Below are 17,286 nucleotides of genomic sequence, written 5' to 3'. Positions count from 1 at the left end.
TTGAAACTTGTAAGGCTCCGAAATTACAAAATTGTGCTAATAATGGGAGTACAGTAGACAAATTTGGGTAAATTTCTTTGAATTTTGGGTAATTTTTTGAAATGTGGTGATAAAACTGTGAATTTTCAGCTCAAACTTGTTAATTTTTGGCCACGAATTCGGTATTTTTGATAAGATTTGGGTAGATTTTGATAAGAATTGGGTATAATTTGCCACGAATTGGGTTTTTTTTGGTAAGATTTGGGAAGTTTTTGATAAGAATTGGGTATTATTTGCCACGAATTGGGTATTTTTCGGGAAGAATTGGGTATTTTTTGATAAGAATTGGGTATTTTTTGGGAGGAATTGGGTATTTTTGCCAAGAATTGGGTATTTTTTGGCAAAAAATGGTAAAATTGTCAAAATTTAAGTATATCAGCCCAAAATCGGGTAAATTCAGTAAAAATTGACTGAATTGCAATGAAAAATGATAAAATAGTATTCTCCTTATGTAAATGAATGAAAGAAAGTTATAGTTGTGATAACTATGCGCGGATGAATAAAATGTGAAAATGACTAAAAGTGAAAGTTCCGCAGATATATTAAGTAGATAAGATTAGCTGAAGTGCATTAGAGCGGATGCATTTCCCTGGGGCAATTAAGATAATTACCCCTGGGTAATTACGATAAGATGACAGGTCTATTGTTCTCACTCTCTTTTTTAGGTACGTCTTTGGAAAATTGATGAAAATAGGCTATAGGTGATCTTTATACATAGGTACGTCCTTTACCCCCCCCCCCAGCTCTGCTCAGCTACTACTACTCGCATACAATCAATCTATACACTGGAGCTATCTGTACCGGGGGGGGGGTACCTTAATCCTCGTCCTCAAATTATCTAAGGTTATCTTTTTAATAGCCGCCGTCAGCCTCTCAACGGCTAATATTTAGGCGCTGTACTTTTTACAACTCAAAGAATTTGAATTGTATTGGGGCGCTGTCTTTTTTTAAGATCTGTTCACACATTTTCATGATTTTTGAAGTCAAATTTAAGTTAAATTACTCTAAATTTAAAGTAGAGTGAGAAAAAGGTGTTTGAACAAAAATTCGCTTTCTCGCTAGTGGTTTTTTGTTCACATGCGGCAATTTCACTCTGATTTTTACTGTTTTTTCGATTTTTTGGATCGGATTTTTTTCTGAATGGTTTTGCTAATCAATTTAGAGTTCATTCTAGGCCTATTTTTTGTTTGAACCAAATTTCCATTTCTCGCTAGTGGTTTTTTGTTGACATGCGGCATTTTGACATTGATTTTTTGTATTTTTTTTTTTGTAAAAAATTTTTTTGATCTGAATTCTTCAGAAATGGCTAGTCTTTTGTTTAGTTAATGAATTTTCTCTGAATTGTTAGTCAGAACTTGTCCTGCTGTGTTTTATAATTCGCTTTGCCTTTTGATCACGTTTTTTATTGACATATGTCGCGATTTTCCCGTGTGACTTCTGACTTACTTCACTCACTGTTTCAACTGAATGGATTTTGAATTCTTTCACTCGTTCAATTACGCAATGTGGTGAATACTGTCAAATTAGTGAGATCAAATTCAGGAGAGACGGGATAAACCGTTTATGCCCGGTCATTAAATCATTCATAATTATGTTATCAAAGTTCATAGCGACAAAAATCGGTCATTTTTTCTGTTCTTTTTTTTCTTTTTCTGTTTCAATCCCGATGTGCATCAAGCGGGTGAACGTCGGCTTTTTTCCGACAATCTGTTGGATATGTTTTTATCTTTTGTTTTTGCTCTCGAAGAAGCAAATATTGTAATCATGTGTGCCTTTTTATGCAAATTTTTCGCTTGACCTTTTTGCGATTTTCTTCTAGACTAAGCTTTGAGTTCTCAAGTCACCTTTTCACGCACCTCTTTTTGATTTTTGAGTGGTTTCAATTGCTCTCTCTTCGAAATAAAATTTGGTGTTCAAAACAAACGTTTGTTAGAGAGTCAATGATTGTTATTTCTACCTCCGTCGGGTGAAGAAAATGTATTCAGGAGGTCGTGGTTCGAATTCTACTTTCGGCTGATTGTTTGGCATAAAGAAATATTTATCTAGGTGACAGCTCCTGAAATAAATTGCGCCGCTTGTCGTTTGAGAATAATTTTTCCGACGTTAGTCAATTTCTGTTTCATATATGCATCATTAGACCCATTTCTTAATAGATTTCATTTTTCATTAAAAATAAATGTTTATGAGGGCAAGTTAACTTGTTTGAAACCCTTTTTGTTCCCACATTTATTGAAAAAAAATGGGAGAAGTTTGTGCTAGTCACATTTTTTTTGTGCAGAAAATTTTTGAGATATTTGAGGGCATCGCACGCTAGCATATGTGGTATCAATTTGAAACTCTATGCGTCTAGAATTTCACTACCAAGAAATTTTTGGGACTTGCTTTTTTGGCAAAATTTCAAAGTTTTTCTACCCACAATTTCTGTCAACTTATCCCAATTTTTGATCCAATTGAACTGATATGTTGGTCAAACTTCAATTATTTCCGGCAACTAGTTGTTTCGTCGATGGTATCTGTGAAAAAGGAGTATTTAATCAGTTTGTCAAAAGTTTTACGTTTTTGGGAAAAATCGTTGCAAAATTTTTTAATCCAATTATTCAACACTTTTTTGATTTTTCAACCCATCCCTAACCTGTGTTAACTTAATTTTTCATCCAACGTTCAGTTTATTTATCATCCAAAAAATGTTGAAATTTGAAAGATTTTGAAAAATTTCCATCTCAAAATTTTTCAAAGATATTTCATATGGAACCTAAAAATATAGGAGACTCTTCCTGTTTAAATGAAGGCATGCACAATTGACTCAATACCAATGAACATTGACTCGGTCTGCTTTTTGTTTTTATTTGGACTAGCAAGATTTGAATAAGGAATGAGATACTTTTTTTGCTTTTTTTAAAATTTTTTATCACCTTTTTTTTCATTGTAATAAGTTTCATTATTATTTGTGCCAATCATTAAAACAACAGTGGATATGAGTTGTTATGAGCAGCTCTACGTACTCAATCAGCTAACATTGAGTTCCGGTTACATACAATATATATTGTTTTTGGGTTCAGTCTTTTTTTTAAAGAACTCTTCATAAATTTCGATGAGTTTGAGTTCAATTTAAAGTCAATATTGATGGGTATATCAAGTAGCTAAACGGGTAGTTACATTGAAGAGACTACACAGGTTACAAAATATTTGGGCGTGGACGGCTATTTCTGAGATAAGAATTTCGCGAGTTTTTGTTGGCTTGCCTTGCTTTGACTGCTGCTTTTAGTGTTATCCCATTTTCACAACTGCTATTAAAAAGCTTTCCATTGGTGCGTTGCTTCAGCCGTCTGAATCACTCTTCTTGTTTCTGATAATTTTTGGACGCGAAAGTAATTGTAATTTTAATTCTTTTTTTCTTTTTAGTTCTATTTTTCGTATTCATAGTCTTTTTGGCAGTTTGCCCGTTTATCATTTATGATGACAGATCGTATTGAAATGTTTGTCCACAATTTTTTAGTGCATTCGGATTCATTTATTGTCATTGTGATCACCTCCTTAGAAACGACATGTTTTTTTGAAACAGAACATTTTTCTTTTCAGTTTTTTTTTCGGGCGTATTTTCTCCTTATCTTTGTTGTGGTTTTCCTTACAGTTTTTGATATCTTTGTTGAGTTTTAAATTAAATCAACCTTAAGCAATTCGGGCATCAGATGTTCCGTCTCTATGTTTCTGATAATTTTATCTTTTTAATCTGTAAACGAGTTTTACTTTTATTTGAAAAAGTTTATTAATTCATTATTGATAAACGTTTCGACTTTGTCTAAAACAAAAATTAATTAAGAGCTTTTTAAATGTGCTCTAGTGAAGTATATCATCTTCCTTTCGACTCTTCTTGTATTTAGTGTATAGTTTTATCCAATTTGATATTGTTTTTGAGAATTTGAATTTTTTACATTTGATGCTCTTATATATAGATTTATACACTCTCGGAGTGTATAAAATACAGCAAAAAATTGTTACTAATTAAGATGTCTCGGACAGGTTTTTATTTAACTCCACAGATATGTAAGCTACCAAAACCTTCTTCTGATTCAGCGTTGTCATATGGAAAAATTTCTCTCAGAATATGAACTGAAACTCTCATCTTTTTTTTGCAGTTGTACGTTTTTTTTACTGCTACATTGTGCTTAATTGGTATAATATACATTTTTTATGCTTTATGGTTTCATTTTTTTAAATTCTTTTTAAAGCTATAAAAAATTAGCATGTTTATGAATAAGTTAAACGCCAGCTGCTTTGAAAAACCAAATCACGTTTGCTATTTTTTGCCAGCTCCTCAGCTCTCCATAGCATTTTTTGTTATAACTCTTTTATCATGTAGTGTGAGCTGGTTATTAGGGTTTCTAGCTCAATCTGTGTATAAACTCGACTTTTGATTTATTCAAAACCACAGTTTTCAAATAGTAAATTTAAGGTTTTTTTTTCTCAATTGTGTAACCCTTTCTGCTTTATCGTTGGCAGAAATCGTCAGTACCCATGAAATCAATTAGTTAGTCACAACTGCCTTTTCTTTGTTTTTTTCTTTCCTTTAAATTTATTCCAGGGTGACTGGACTTGCTTTGTTTATGAACTTCTGAACTAGATGAACTTCTTAAATTCATTGAGGAAAATGGAGACAGTTTTGTCCCCTTGATAAGGTAAGCCACAAAATCAAAATAATTGAAACAATTGTTTTTTTTGAAAAAAAATTGTTTCAATTTTCAATATTTTGCATTTCTAACCCGAAATGTTACGATACGGCTTGTAATAGCTAGAAATGAGAAGGGTTTCACTTATTACACATGACGTGAAGCTGCTGTTTCCGCAACGATTTTTGGGTTCGTTTTCGATTATTTAGATAAAACATTTTTTGATTAAAATTATTGTAACTTCTCCAGCCAAATTTCCGAATGTTCTTGACTGAAACGGTCTGGCTTTGAAAAGTAGAGGGTATGAAAAACAGTAAACTATGAATTAGAGGTCATCAATTTGAATTGAGAATTGTTGAAAAATCTTCAATTTCTCAGATTTTAAGATAAAAAATGATGAAGCTCAATCAAAATTATGTATAATGCAAAAGAATTCAAACTTAAGGCTTTCGGGTTTAGTCACAACACGTTTTGGGAAAACTCATTTGATAGTATTTATCAAAATTGAAGTGCAACAAAGTATTCCATAATTGAAGGTTTCTCACTCAAGTTGTTTTGGGTCCTCTGAGAACTCAAATGTTTTTCCCTGTTGCTTTTCTCTCGAACTTAAAGCTAAATAACTTTAAGTTTTTTCATAGCAGCTTGATAAAAACATTGTTTGGTGCTAGGAGAATCGTTTCTGAAATATAAATTTCGATATAATGATTTTTTCTATATTATGATTTAAAATGCGAATGTGGGAACATTCTGTGCCACGCACAGAACAAGCGAGCCTTCTTGTTCTACTAAGGATAAAACGAAAAACAAGGTGCTCCAAAGTTCAGCTATAACAACCCCCCTCCCCGCGACATTGTCGCGTGAGAACGGTTCATCCGACTTTAGCCGATTGTTTTTTATTAGACAATTTAAACTTATTTGATTGATTCGTATGCAATCTGTAAAATTTTTTTTACCTTTCTTTTACCCAATATTTACTTAAGATTTTTTCAAAAAGCAACAGTACTTCTCATGAACTGTTACTAGATTGAAGCCATGGACGGAATGAAATTGCTCAACTTCGGTGCAGTGAAAGCTGGGAAATCGGTAAAGAGACAGACAACATTGATCAACAGGACTAAAGTGCCAGTGACCTTTGACCTCATAATGTCACCCACATCTCCGAGAGGAGTAACATTAGCGCAGAGTTTGAGCATTGGACCCTCGCGAGTGACCCTGAAACCCAATGATACATGTGCTGTCAGTGTAAAACTCTGTTCCAATGAACGAATTCATGCATTCTCTGAAGAGGTTAATATTCTTTTTAAATCAACCTTAAATGCGTTTCCATGCTAAATACGGAAAAATTGGGCTAAATGTTTTCAAATTATTTGAAATTTGGGGTAAAACTTCATTAATTTTTTCTCAAAAAATTTATTCACCTATTTCTGAAATCCGAAGGAAAATGTTTAACAATTTTTTGTTAATTGGAAGTTAAAAATTCGTTTAGAAATTAGGAAGACTTCACAGTTCGAAAAATGAGAAAATGAAGAAATTCTCTGCAATTTTTCAAAAGACAATTTTGCTCCTTTATCTTTGCATATCCTGCCATGGTCACAAGCCGAATGTGATTTATGTCTGACCAAGTGAGCGGGGAGACTGAAATTAACTAGCAAACTAAACGATAAGGCTGGCCATTAGGATTGTACAGCAAAATTGAAAACCCGATTGTGTTCAGCGTATGTCTTATTGACAATTTATTCTGCTCATGATTTGAACTGATGAGAATTTTGGATCTATTCTGTTTCGGGCCCCCCAGTTTGTTTTACGCCCCCCAGTTACAAATTATATGTTGTTATATAGCACGTCACTATGTAAGAAAATAGCACGTGCGCCTGGGGGCGTAAAAATATATAAGCTCACTAAGCTGGGGGGGAAACAGAATAGATCCAGAATTTTGCTATTAACAAAGATTCCATAGAGAGATATGTTTAACTAAGAAGTTAATTTAGTCTTCGTTACATTTATATTTATGTTTGTATAGGTGTACATGGAGTTCGGAGGCACCACTCTTCCAGTGTTCAGTGTGTGTGGCAGTGTGATAGACCAGAGTGTGCGACTGGACACTGAGGCTGTTCCATTTGGGGCTGTGGTTGCCAAGGGAGAGAGCAGACGCAGACTTCTAATGGCCAACGATGGAGACATAGGAGTGTAGTAAGTAGCGATTGCTGAATCAAATTAATGCTTATTGACTGGATTCTGGTTAAACGTAAATTGCATTAGCTCTTTACTGTTAAATTGCAGCTTTTTATGATTTGACGATGAACAAAACTTTTTGGCTTTTTGGAAAGCCAAATTTTTGTGTTCAAACTTTATTGTTTCCTAATATAAATAGGCTAAAATTGAATTCCCTCTTTTCTCTTAGTGTTGTTGGCCTACTTTGTGGGTTCAAGTGGTGTAGCTTTTTTGACCATCTGAATTCTTCGTACAATATTTTCTTTGACTATTTATAAATCTATTGACACAGTTTCTGTTGATACAGTTGACTATTTCAGCTTCCAGTGGGATATTGCCAAATTCAAGCCAGACTTCAGCATTCTACCTGCCAAAGGCTACATAGCTCCAGGAATGGACTTGCCCTTAGAGATAGCCTTCCACCCCACAGTTGTGAACCCTGACATTAGATACAGCAATCTCACCTGTAACATCGAGGGCGGCAAACCTCTTAAACTTACCCTAACTGGGGTTTGCGCTGCTTGCCCGCCTACGGGCAAAGAACTGGTACAGTTCCAATGCAACGTTCGCGAAATGGACCGAAAATTGATCAACATCAGCAACAAATCCGGTAATCAATGGGTGCTCTCACCTGTGGTCGAGGGTGAATTCTTCCAGGGTCCGGATACTTTGGTAGTCGAGGGTGGTGCTACCAAACCGTACAATATAATGTACAAGCCTTTCAGAATGACCTCGTCCGATAAGAAGCACATGGGGTCTGTGTTCTTTGCTTTACCCGATGGAAGTGGGTTGTTGTACAACTTACAGGGCACTGCCGATTCTCCTAAACCAGTCGATACTATCATCCGGGAGGTTCCATCCAAGCAGAATCACGTTGAGTTGATTCCAGTTAGCAACTGGGAGAAGACACCGCAGAGGTTCAAAGTAATGATTGACCTGATGAAACCAGATAAACTTGATCCATCCACTCAAATTAATGGACTGGATTACCTGGATGTACCCGGGTTGACCAAACGGGATTATAAGCTGAACTTTTACACCCACAAAGAAGGGAATTTTCAAACGAAGGTAAGAAATATCTGCAATAACTTACCATTCCATACCATAACCAATTTCAACTTGACGCACTTTAATTTGTCCATTCTTAAATTGAAATTAAGTCAATGATCCGCTGATTATTTGACAATTTCAGAATGATTGTTACAGAAATATTACTTTTCAGAGAAAACTTCCTTAATTCTATATTAAAAATTTTATAACTTCCGTTTGCATGCAAGTAAGCATGATAAGTGATGAAAATTTAATATGGGTTTGACAGAAAAGTATTTTTATAAAAAAAAACGATTTGTGTATGTTTATTCATGTTTATAGATCACCTTTTTGAATGAGAAGACTGGAGAGTATATGTTCTACTTCTACAACATCAGAGTGTCTCTCCCGGGAGTTATCGAGACCATTGAGTTAGAGACACCCTGCAGACATGCCATCACCCACCCCATCCAGATTAGGAACCCAATGCCACAGGGGGTCACGTTCTTCTCCAGTTGTCCTAGTCCAGACATCCTGATGCCACCCCAGTTCATCATTGCACCCGAGAGCACTGTGAGTGCCGTAACCAAAGTGCTCACGATATGTAATATAGAACTGTAAAGTTTTTGAAGCTGTGATTCTTAAAAAAAATTATCCGAGGATACTTTATCTAGGTTGCTGAACTGTGTATTTATACTCAATATTGATCTCCTCGCTCTTCCCTTTTGACTCTAAAAGTATTCTCATAAACTGAAGTCTAGGCCTATGTAAAGCCTTGTGATTCAGTATTTTTCAAACTTTAAATGAGTGCGATTTTTACAAGTTTACCGTTTAAAATGTTTATATTATTTAAAATGGAGCTTCGAATTTCCTTTTATTTCTGATCATAAGAAAAGAGATCTGGAAAATTGATTACAAGAAACTTATAAAACTATTAAAAAATTATTAAGCGCTCGCATTAAGGCAAATTGGGCTCACTTTTTTCTCTGTTTAAGTGTGAATTCATAGTGGAATATCTGCCTTTGAAAGTGGAAGAGACCTCCACCAAACTGGTCCTCTCAAGTGCAGAGTTGGGCACTTACACTTACGACCTTGTTCTGAGAAGTCTGCCCCCTTCGCCCGAGAAACCACTCTTCTTCCGGGCGGCACTGGGTGGTAGCCAGACTCTAAATGCTACATTCTTAAACTACTCCAAGTCCAAGTGTGAATACACTATCAAGGTCAGTTTTTCACTTTATATCGATTTTTTTCGTAGAGAAGCAATTATTGTAAACGTTTGTGTCTTTTTTATGCAAAATTTTTGCTTGACAGTTTTGACTTTTCGAGTGACTTTTAAGCCCTTGACTTTTTGGTGTAGAATTGCTACATATCAGAGAAGTCTCAAAACAAGAATTTTCATATAAATCTTTCCACGCTGTTTTTCAGGAAAAAGATATTGAAGAAATTGAAAAAGCTGAAAATTGGCCTCAAGGGACTCTCTTTGGAAAGTTCAGACTGAACGAAACAGCCTGGCAGTGGCTCACAAAATCTTCCCAGAAGCTGACTACTCCCTGAGCGGCTCAAAGATTCAATGAGAATTGGCCTCTTAAATTCGCGATCAGTGAGAAACAAGTGCTCGAAAAACAGTTCACTTATAATGCTATCCAATCCAGATGTTTTTATTTTATGTGAAACGTGGCAACGTTCGGACGAGGAATTTCTTCTTAAGCAGTGCTACGAACATTCAGACAACTACTCTCATTATTCACATGCCAGGGTCTCACGAGAAGGGGGCGGCCTCTGTTTCATATGTAAAGTGAATTTTCACGCCAAAATAATTGATTCTGCTCTAACAGACAAGTTTGAGATGTTAGCCATTGAATTGAAGCTCCACTCCAAGCCCTATCTCTTCATAGTTGTTTACCATATACCTTGCACCTCATTCCTGGAGTTCTACAATGAATTCTCTGAAAAAGTTCTCGCCTTGGCGTTGGATTACGAGGAAGTCATCTGCCTAGGCGATTTCAATCTCCATTTTAATACCCGAAATAAATATGCAAAATTTGATCTTGGAACTATTCCAAACATTAGAGTTCTCAGCACGTGTTCACGAACCCACGCATAAACATGGTAACACTTTGGATCAAGTCTTTTTGCCCACACTCTACGAAAGTTGTCCAATGATTGTTCAGCAACTGGATTTCAGTGATTATTTTTTGATTGAGTTTGACATGCCGGTTTCTGATAAACCAAAACACAGAAATCGCCCTTTCACATATCGCAATTTAAAAAGAGTGCCTTGGAAAAATGTTGCTGAGGAAATTGAAATATCATCAGCAATTGCGCTTAGAACTTCAGACGACCCGAATACTTTATGTAAATGGTTCCTAGACATCATTTGTAGTTACGTTGATTTCTATGCACCACGTTTCAACGAAAAGGTTTTCACAAGAAATGCTCATTTTTGGACGATGATCTCATAGCATCAAAAAAGAACAAAAAGAAAAAAGAGCGCGAATTCCGGAAACAACGGACAAAAGCAGCTCAGAGTGACCTCAGCAATGCTATATTAGAGTACCAAAATCTCTACTACAGAAAAAAGAAAGTTTTTTGACGAAAATCTTCGTGATATTTCAAAAGCTCCTGACAGAAAAAAATTCCAGATCTTCAATTCATCTTCAATTCTAGGAAAGGCTGTAAGTCAAAGCTCCCGATTTCTACGAATGCAAACGCCCCAGGTGAAAGATTTTCAATCTTTTTCCGGGAAAAATTCTGCAAAATCACCTCGAAATTTTCCAAGTTTACTGTAGACTGCAACAAGGTCTCGCCTCGGTTTACAAAATTCAAAGCTGTCAACGAGGAAAGCTTACAAAGGGCCCTAGCGAAAACATCAGCATCGACTAGCTACCACGACGTAATTCCATCTACAGTGTTTAAAGATTTCTCAGCATCTTTTATGCCTTCATTAATCTTACTTTTCAATACGTCATTTGAACTAGTTTTTCCAGATGATTTTAAGATTGCGATAGTGTTTCCCAAGCTGAAAAATGAAAGTCTTGATCCTGAAATTCTATCAATTTATAGACCTATTAGTAACCTAATCTTTTTATCCAAAGACCTTGAATGTCTTGCATTTGAGCAATTTATAAGTTATTTTAATGTGAACTCACTCCTAGATGATCAGCAATCCGCCTACTGTGCAACTTTCTCCACAGACACTGCCTTATTGCCTACTTACTGAACACACGAAAGATGCTTGATAAACGTTCGTTTGTTTTTATAGTGGCTCTTGACTTGCAAGCGGCTTTTGATACCCTTAACCACGAAGTTCTCTTACATATTTGTGAAGATCGTTTTGGCATAAGGTATACAGCCATAAAGTGGCTTCAGTATTATCTCTTGGGAAGAAAACAACTTGTTTTAGTCAACGATTCAGTCTCAAAACCAGCACTTCTCGATTCTGCTGTACCTCAGGGTTTCATTCTTGGGCCTATGTTTTTCAGCGTCTATCTTACACCGTTGGGTGACCTACTCAAAGAAATTAACGTAAATTATGAACTATATGCTGATGATACCCTCCTCTACTTTGAATGCTCTTCAAAACACATCTTCAATGCAAATTCCGTTGAACTTACCATTCAAAAAGTTTTATACTGGTTTGCGAATGCTGGCCTACAGGTTAACGAAAGTAAAACAGAAGCCATTCTCTATTCAAGCGTAAAGAATGCGCCAAGTGTCAGCTCCATAAAAGTCGGAAACGTCGAAGTAAAGCTATCTAACTCCCTGAAATGCCTTGGCGTTACAGTTGATAAACACCTTGACATTGATAAGCAAGTAAAAACTGTTGCCAAAAACTGCTTTTACTACCTCCGAATACTCCATTCACTTCGCAATTTTGTTGATTTCGAAACACGCATAGTGCTTGTTAGATGCTTAATCATGAGTCGCCTAGATTACTGCAATTCGATCCTTAACGGACTTGACATGAAAAAATTGTCAATTCTCCAGAAGGTTCAAAATTGGTCATGTAGATTTGTTTACCGAGTACATCCTTAGTTTACTGTAGACTGCAACAAGGTCTCGCCTCGGTTTACAAAATTCAAAACTGTCAACGAGGAAAGCTTACAAAGGGCCCTAGCGAAAACATCAGCATCGACTAGCTACCACGACGTAATTCCATCTACAGTGTTTAAAGATTTCTCAGCATCTTTTATGCCTTCATTAATCTTACTTTTCAATACGTCATTTGAACTAGTTTTTCCAGATGATTTTAAGATTGCGATAGTGTTTCCCAAGCTGAAAAATGAAAGTCTTGATCCTGAAATTCTATCAATTTATAGACCTATTAGTAACCTAATCTTTTTATCCAAAGACCTTGAAGGTCTTGCATTTGAGCAATTTATAAGTTATTTTAATGTGAACTCACTCCTAGATGATCAGCAATCCGCCTACTGTGCAACTTTCTCCACAGACACTGCCTTATTGCCTACTTACTGAACACACGAAAGATGCTTGATAAACGTTCGTTTGTTTTTATAGTGGCTCTTGACTTGCAAGCGGCTTTTGATACCCTTAACCACGAAATTCTCTTACATATTTGTGAAGATCGTTTTGGCATAAGGTATACAGCCATAAAGTGGCTTCAGTATTATCTCTTGGGAAGAAAACAACTTGTTTTAGTCAACGATTCAGTCTCAAAACCAGCACTTCTCGATTCTGCTGTACCTCAGGGTTTCATTCTTGGGCCTATGTTTTTCAGCGTCTATCTTACACCGTTGGGTGACCTACTCAAAGAAATTAACGTAAATTATCAACTATATGCTGATGATACCCTCCTCTACTTTGAATGCTCTTCAAAACACATCTTCAATGCAAATTTTGTTGAACTTACCATTCAAAAAGTTTTATACTGGTTTGCGAATGCTGGCCTACAGGTTAACGAAAGTAAAACAGAAGCCATTCTCTATTCAAGCGTAAAGAATGCGCCTAGTGTCAGCTCCATAAAAGTCGGAAACGTCGAAGTAAAGCTATCTAACTCCCTGAAATGCCTTGGCGTTTCAGTTGATAAACACCTTGACATTGATAAGCAAGTAAAAACTGTTGCCAAAAACTGCTTTTACTACCTCCGAATACTCCATTCAATTCGCAATTTTGTTGATTTCGAAACACGCATAGTGCTTGTTAGATGCTTAATCATGAGTCGCCTAGATTACTGCAATTCGATCCTTAACGGACTTGGCATGAAAAAATTGTCAATTCTCCAGAAGGTTCAAAATTGGGCATGTAGATTTGTTTACCGACTACATCCTTGGTGCTCTGTATCAATTCACCTTCATGACCTTCACTGGCTGCCAATTTACATGAGAATTTGTTTTAAAATACTTCTGTTTGTCTTCAAAAGTCTTTTCACAATGATCTAATTCCCGACTACTTAGACGTGTTTGAAAAACGAGCAAAAACTTCCCGAAATGGAGTGGTATTGGTTGTACCCAAAAGGTCTTCAAAACTTGGACGAAATGCTTTTGATTAGCAAGGTGCTGTCTTGTGGAACAAACTCCCCAAGTGGATCAGAGAACAGAATGGAGTTGATCAGTTCAAATCAGCTTTAAAAACATTTCGTTTCCGTGACCATTTTTACTCCTAATACGGAACAGTACACTTCTGAGTCTGATGAAAGAAGTGTATAAACAAACGATGATGATGATAATGATTTGTATTTTGCCTGATCTAAAATTCTCTCTCAATAGAAATTTCAAGCAGCTGAACTCAATTGGCGGCAATTTAATACTCAAAGTCAAATGAAAAGTGCGCCGAAACTGGTGCCATTTTTCACTTTAAATCTTAGTAGTGGCATATATTAACCTATAATGTCGTTATTTGAAGCCGACTATTGAACTTCTTAGTCTCCTTTAGGCTCCCCCCCCGACTGAAGCAGGCTGCAAGTGATTAGAGCTCCCAAGAGTTGTACGAGAGCAATTCTTCCGACGTTTATTCGGTTACGTTTTCATTTTTATACATAGATAAAAAATATGGATTTATTCACTTGGCTTTTCAGAGATCGTTATTTTATTAATAGCCGCACAGCGATAGCTGGGGCTATTATTGGCTTTCTCTTGGTTTTTTTTTATTTCGTCGTCATGATTTTTTTTACGACCATATGACGTCACAGCCACTTTTTGTTCATTCGTTCATGCAATTTCAACTGAAGTGCTTGTGTGACGTCATTTTTCGCTCTTAGTGGAGCGAGTTTTTTTGTTCATGCGCGTGATTAAATTTTTGGTCACACTTGACTTACCTCACTCTCAAAAACGACTTCCTCACTTTGAAATTGATTTTTATTTAATTTAATTCAAAGAGATAAGGTCAAATGGGTGTGTGTCACTCTAAATGAAGGTTATTTAAGATCAGCTAATAGAGGCAGCAATAACCTATACAGATTTTTAATCAAAATATAACAGATCAGCCTTCAATGAAAAGACGAATTTTTTTTGGTCTGTCTTTTTTACTGTTTTTTTAGACTGCCGATCTATGAATCTATTGCGGCTATTTTCTGGCAATCTGCCAGCTATGTTATATGAAATTGTGTCATTAAACCTCGATTTTTTGATGCTATGGCACCTATTTATATCGCATTTTTTCTTCAATTTTACATTTACTGATCTAATTTTTTTAATTTCATTTTTAGTACCAAAAGAGAAGTGGTGCAGCAATAATTTTTTCCAAATTGCGAAAACAAGATGTTTTTTAATGATAATGATCGTTAGGAAATGGATCTGATTTATCGAGCTCAGTGATTTTGTTTGCTGTGATCAGATGACGCTGATCTTGTCATCATTATAACTCGATCCCTCACTGGTGCTAAAATAGTTGTCTTAGAATAGACAATGTCTTTTGTGTGAGCAATAATAGCAACTTTCAGAGAAATTATGATTTTACAGTCACAGAGAAATCATGATTAGACTAGACCGACATCAGGATTGAAATAATAGTAAAACATCGGTAATCTTAAAATTGTTCTATTTTAGCTGGTATTAAACGCTTGAGCATCCTAAACGAGACTTATTAATCATAAAGTGCCATATATGGTTTTTATGGAAACTTACTAGACATAAAACGGTCATAGGCAAAATTAGGCAACCATTTTGCTAAAATTTAGCTCAAAATTTTGCGATTTACAAGCCAAAAAGGATTTTACTAAAAAAAATTTGTCCAAATTATAGTTCGCAAACGCCATTTATGCAAAGAATACTAATAAATAAAGTTTTTTTTCATTTGGATAGAATTCTCAAATATCGACCTGATAATTTTTTGAAAAATTTTTTTGTCTGTAGTGTATGTTACACTAGATACATCTTTATAATTGCCAGGTAAAGTCACTGCCGGTTATCCTGAAAATATCTCCCGGTCGTGACTTTAAATGAACTCAGGATCGTCTCGGGAGAATACGCCAGAAGTTATTAAATCGTCAATTTTGCGTCATTAGAAACCGTGACCCGAATTTTAGCTGAAATTGCGTTAATTCGAACCAGACCAAATTTATCTATTCGAACCAGACCAGATTCTAATTCGAACCAGACTAGATTCTGTAGCTATTCATCTTCAGTTTTCAACTAACATAAAAACTTCAACTGACATTAAAGTTTCTTTTACACGTTGTGACGCAATTTAACAACAAAGGGTAGTGAACAAGGAGCAAAAGTTCGCCTCAGATTTGGATTTTTTGCAGTCACGCCTTAGATTTTAAGAGTTTTAAGGACCTCGTGAAGGTCAAAAAGTTGTTCTTACTGTAGATATGCTCAAGCCATTTTCGCTACCAGTTTTTTAAATTATAAAAACTCAATTAAATTTTCAGACCCCTTCATTATGTTGGCGATAATTGAAAAGAAAACTGTCGAGGAAATATTCAATGCCAAAATACTCAGTATTATGACGCAGAGGTATTTGAACTGATGAGTTTTGCGATTATCTAAGATCCTATAAAGCGATGTCTAACTAAGGAATTTAAAACCGTTATTCTGAATATTGTTGAGGACCATGACTATGAAAACATTACAATTAATATTTTTATCTTTGAATAATAGTATTCAAGTTTATACTGAGCACAATTTGAATTGACTCAATTTTCAACATCCTAACAAGCAGCCAATGTTACAATCTAAATGTGTTTTAGATCGAGCAATCGGAAAGAAGTTCTGGCAAAGAGGACTTCACAATTGACAAGACCATCATACCAGCTGCACCCGGAACCAGTGCTGGAACTGAGGTATCCTTCGAGGTCTCATTCGAACCCTCTAGTCTCGGTGACGTCAGAGCAGAAATGAGGATATTCTCCCAGCTGGGAGGTGATTACCTGTTCATACTACACGGGACGGCTACAACCCCAAAACCTCAAGGACCCTATACTGTCAAATCGGGCAACTCGTTAACAATTCCCTTCAAAAATGTTTTCCATTCTCAACAGCAATTCGTCTTCTCGATTGATAATCAGGCCTTCAACGTACGAGGAAATGAGAATTTAAAAGCCAAAAAACAGACGAATTTGCACGTGACCTTTGAAGGAAACCCGGATGGGTCTAAAATGCCATGTATGGGCAAACTGGTTGTTTCGTGCCCAAAAAGTGCGTCTGGTAAAAACACAACGTGGTCGTATTACATTAAAGGACAACCATAACTTGCGAATTTTTCACGTTATGAACTTATGAAAAACATTTCGAAATGTGAACAAAAGTTGAAAATTTGTAAACTTAGAGTTTAAAATTCTGAGCTCCATGACTATTGCCATTTCAATCATTTATGTCATTAGAATTGATTATCATTTGGAAAATTCGTGTAGACAAATTATATATAATTGAAATTTTGTCTGCTCATTGTATTAGTTGGAGGTATAAACTACTTGTACATTTTCTTGTATATTTGTAAATATTGTACAAATTGCTTTCAAAATATATTTTCCTTCATTGCTTGAATTAAAAATTCTTGAATTAACAAATTCGATCATGCAATTTTTCTACTCAGGCTTTTAGGTTAGAAGTCTGATCATGAAAAGACAAAATAATTCAGCTCACCTTTCGAATTTGATTTTAATCTTGGCTAAAGCCCTATTAGTACACCTGTTTATAAGTACATGAGAGCATACCATGCTGTTATTACCCAATAGGGGTCTTAACTTGAAATCTGGTTAAAGTTAATAATTTCTAATAAACACTTTAAACGAAACAAGACTCAAGGTGTTTTTTTCTCGATTAAAACTAATTGCTCAATTATCGCCTAATCAACCTACAAATGTTTTTGTTCTGCTAAGACAAATCAAGCCTAAAAGATTAGGTCAGGTTTGTTAATTAGCCCAATGCTAATTGCTATA

General features: G+C 35.6%; 2 protein-coding genes across 7 annotated transcripts in view; one reads left to right on the top strand and one right to left on the bottom strand.

Moving 5' to 3' along the window:
* The window catches only part of LOC142345113 (hydrocephalus-inducing protein homolog), a 236,409-nt gene extending 219,482 nt beyond the window's left edge, over nt 1-16,927 (top strand). The window contains exons 80-85 of the mRNA XM_075397198.1: nt 5,730-5,993; nt 6,727-6,896; nt 7,238-7,985; nt 8,289-8,519; nt 8,942-9,166; nt 16,096-16,927. Of these exons, the coding sequence (XP_075253313.1) occupies nt 5,730-5,993; nt 6,727-6,896; nt 7,238-7,985; nt 8,289-8,519; nt 8,942-9,166; nt 16,096-16,596 (2,139 nt within the window). The 3' untranslated portion in view covers nt 16,597-16,927. The remainder of the gene's footprint in view (nt 1-5,729; nt 5,994-6,726; nt 6,897-7,237; nt 7,986-8,288; nt 8,520-8,941; nt 9,167-16,095) is intronic.
* The window catches only part of LOC142344835 (unconventional myosin-Va-like), a 380,102-nt gene that overhangs the window by 350,164 nt on the left and 12,652 nt on the right, over nt 1-17,286 (bottom strand). The window lies entirely within an intron of this gene.

Source organism: Convolutriloba macropyga, chromosome 8 (assembly GCF_964194025.1).
Source record: "Convolutriloba macropyga chromosome 8, txConMacr16.3, whole genome shotgun sequence".
Classification (NCBI taxonomy): domain Eukaryota; kingdom Metazoa; phylum Xenacoelomorpha; order Acoela; family Convolutidae; genus Convolutriloba; species Convolutriloba macropyga.
This window is presented reverse-complemented; position numbering and strand designations above follow the sequence as displayed.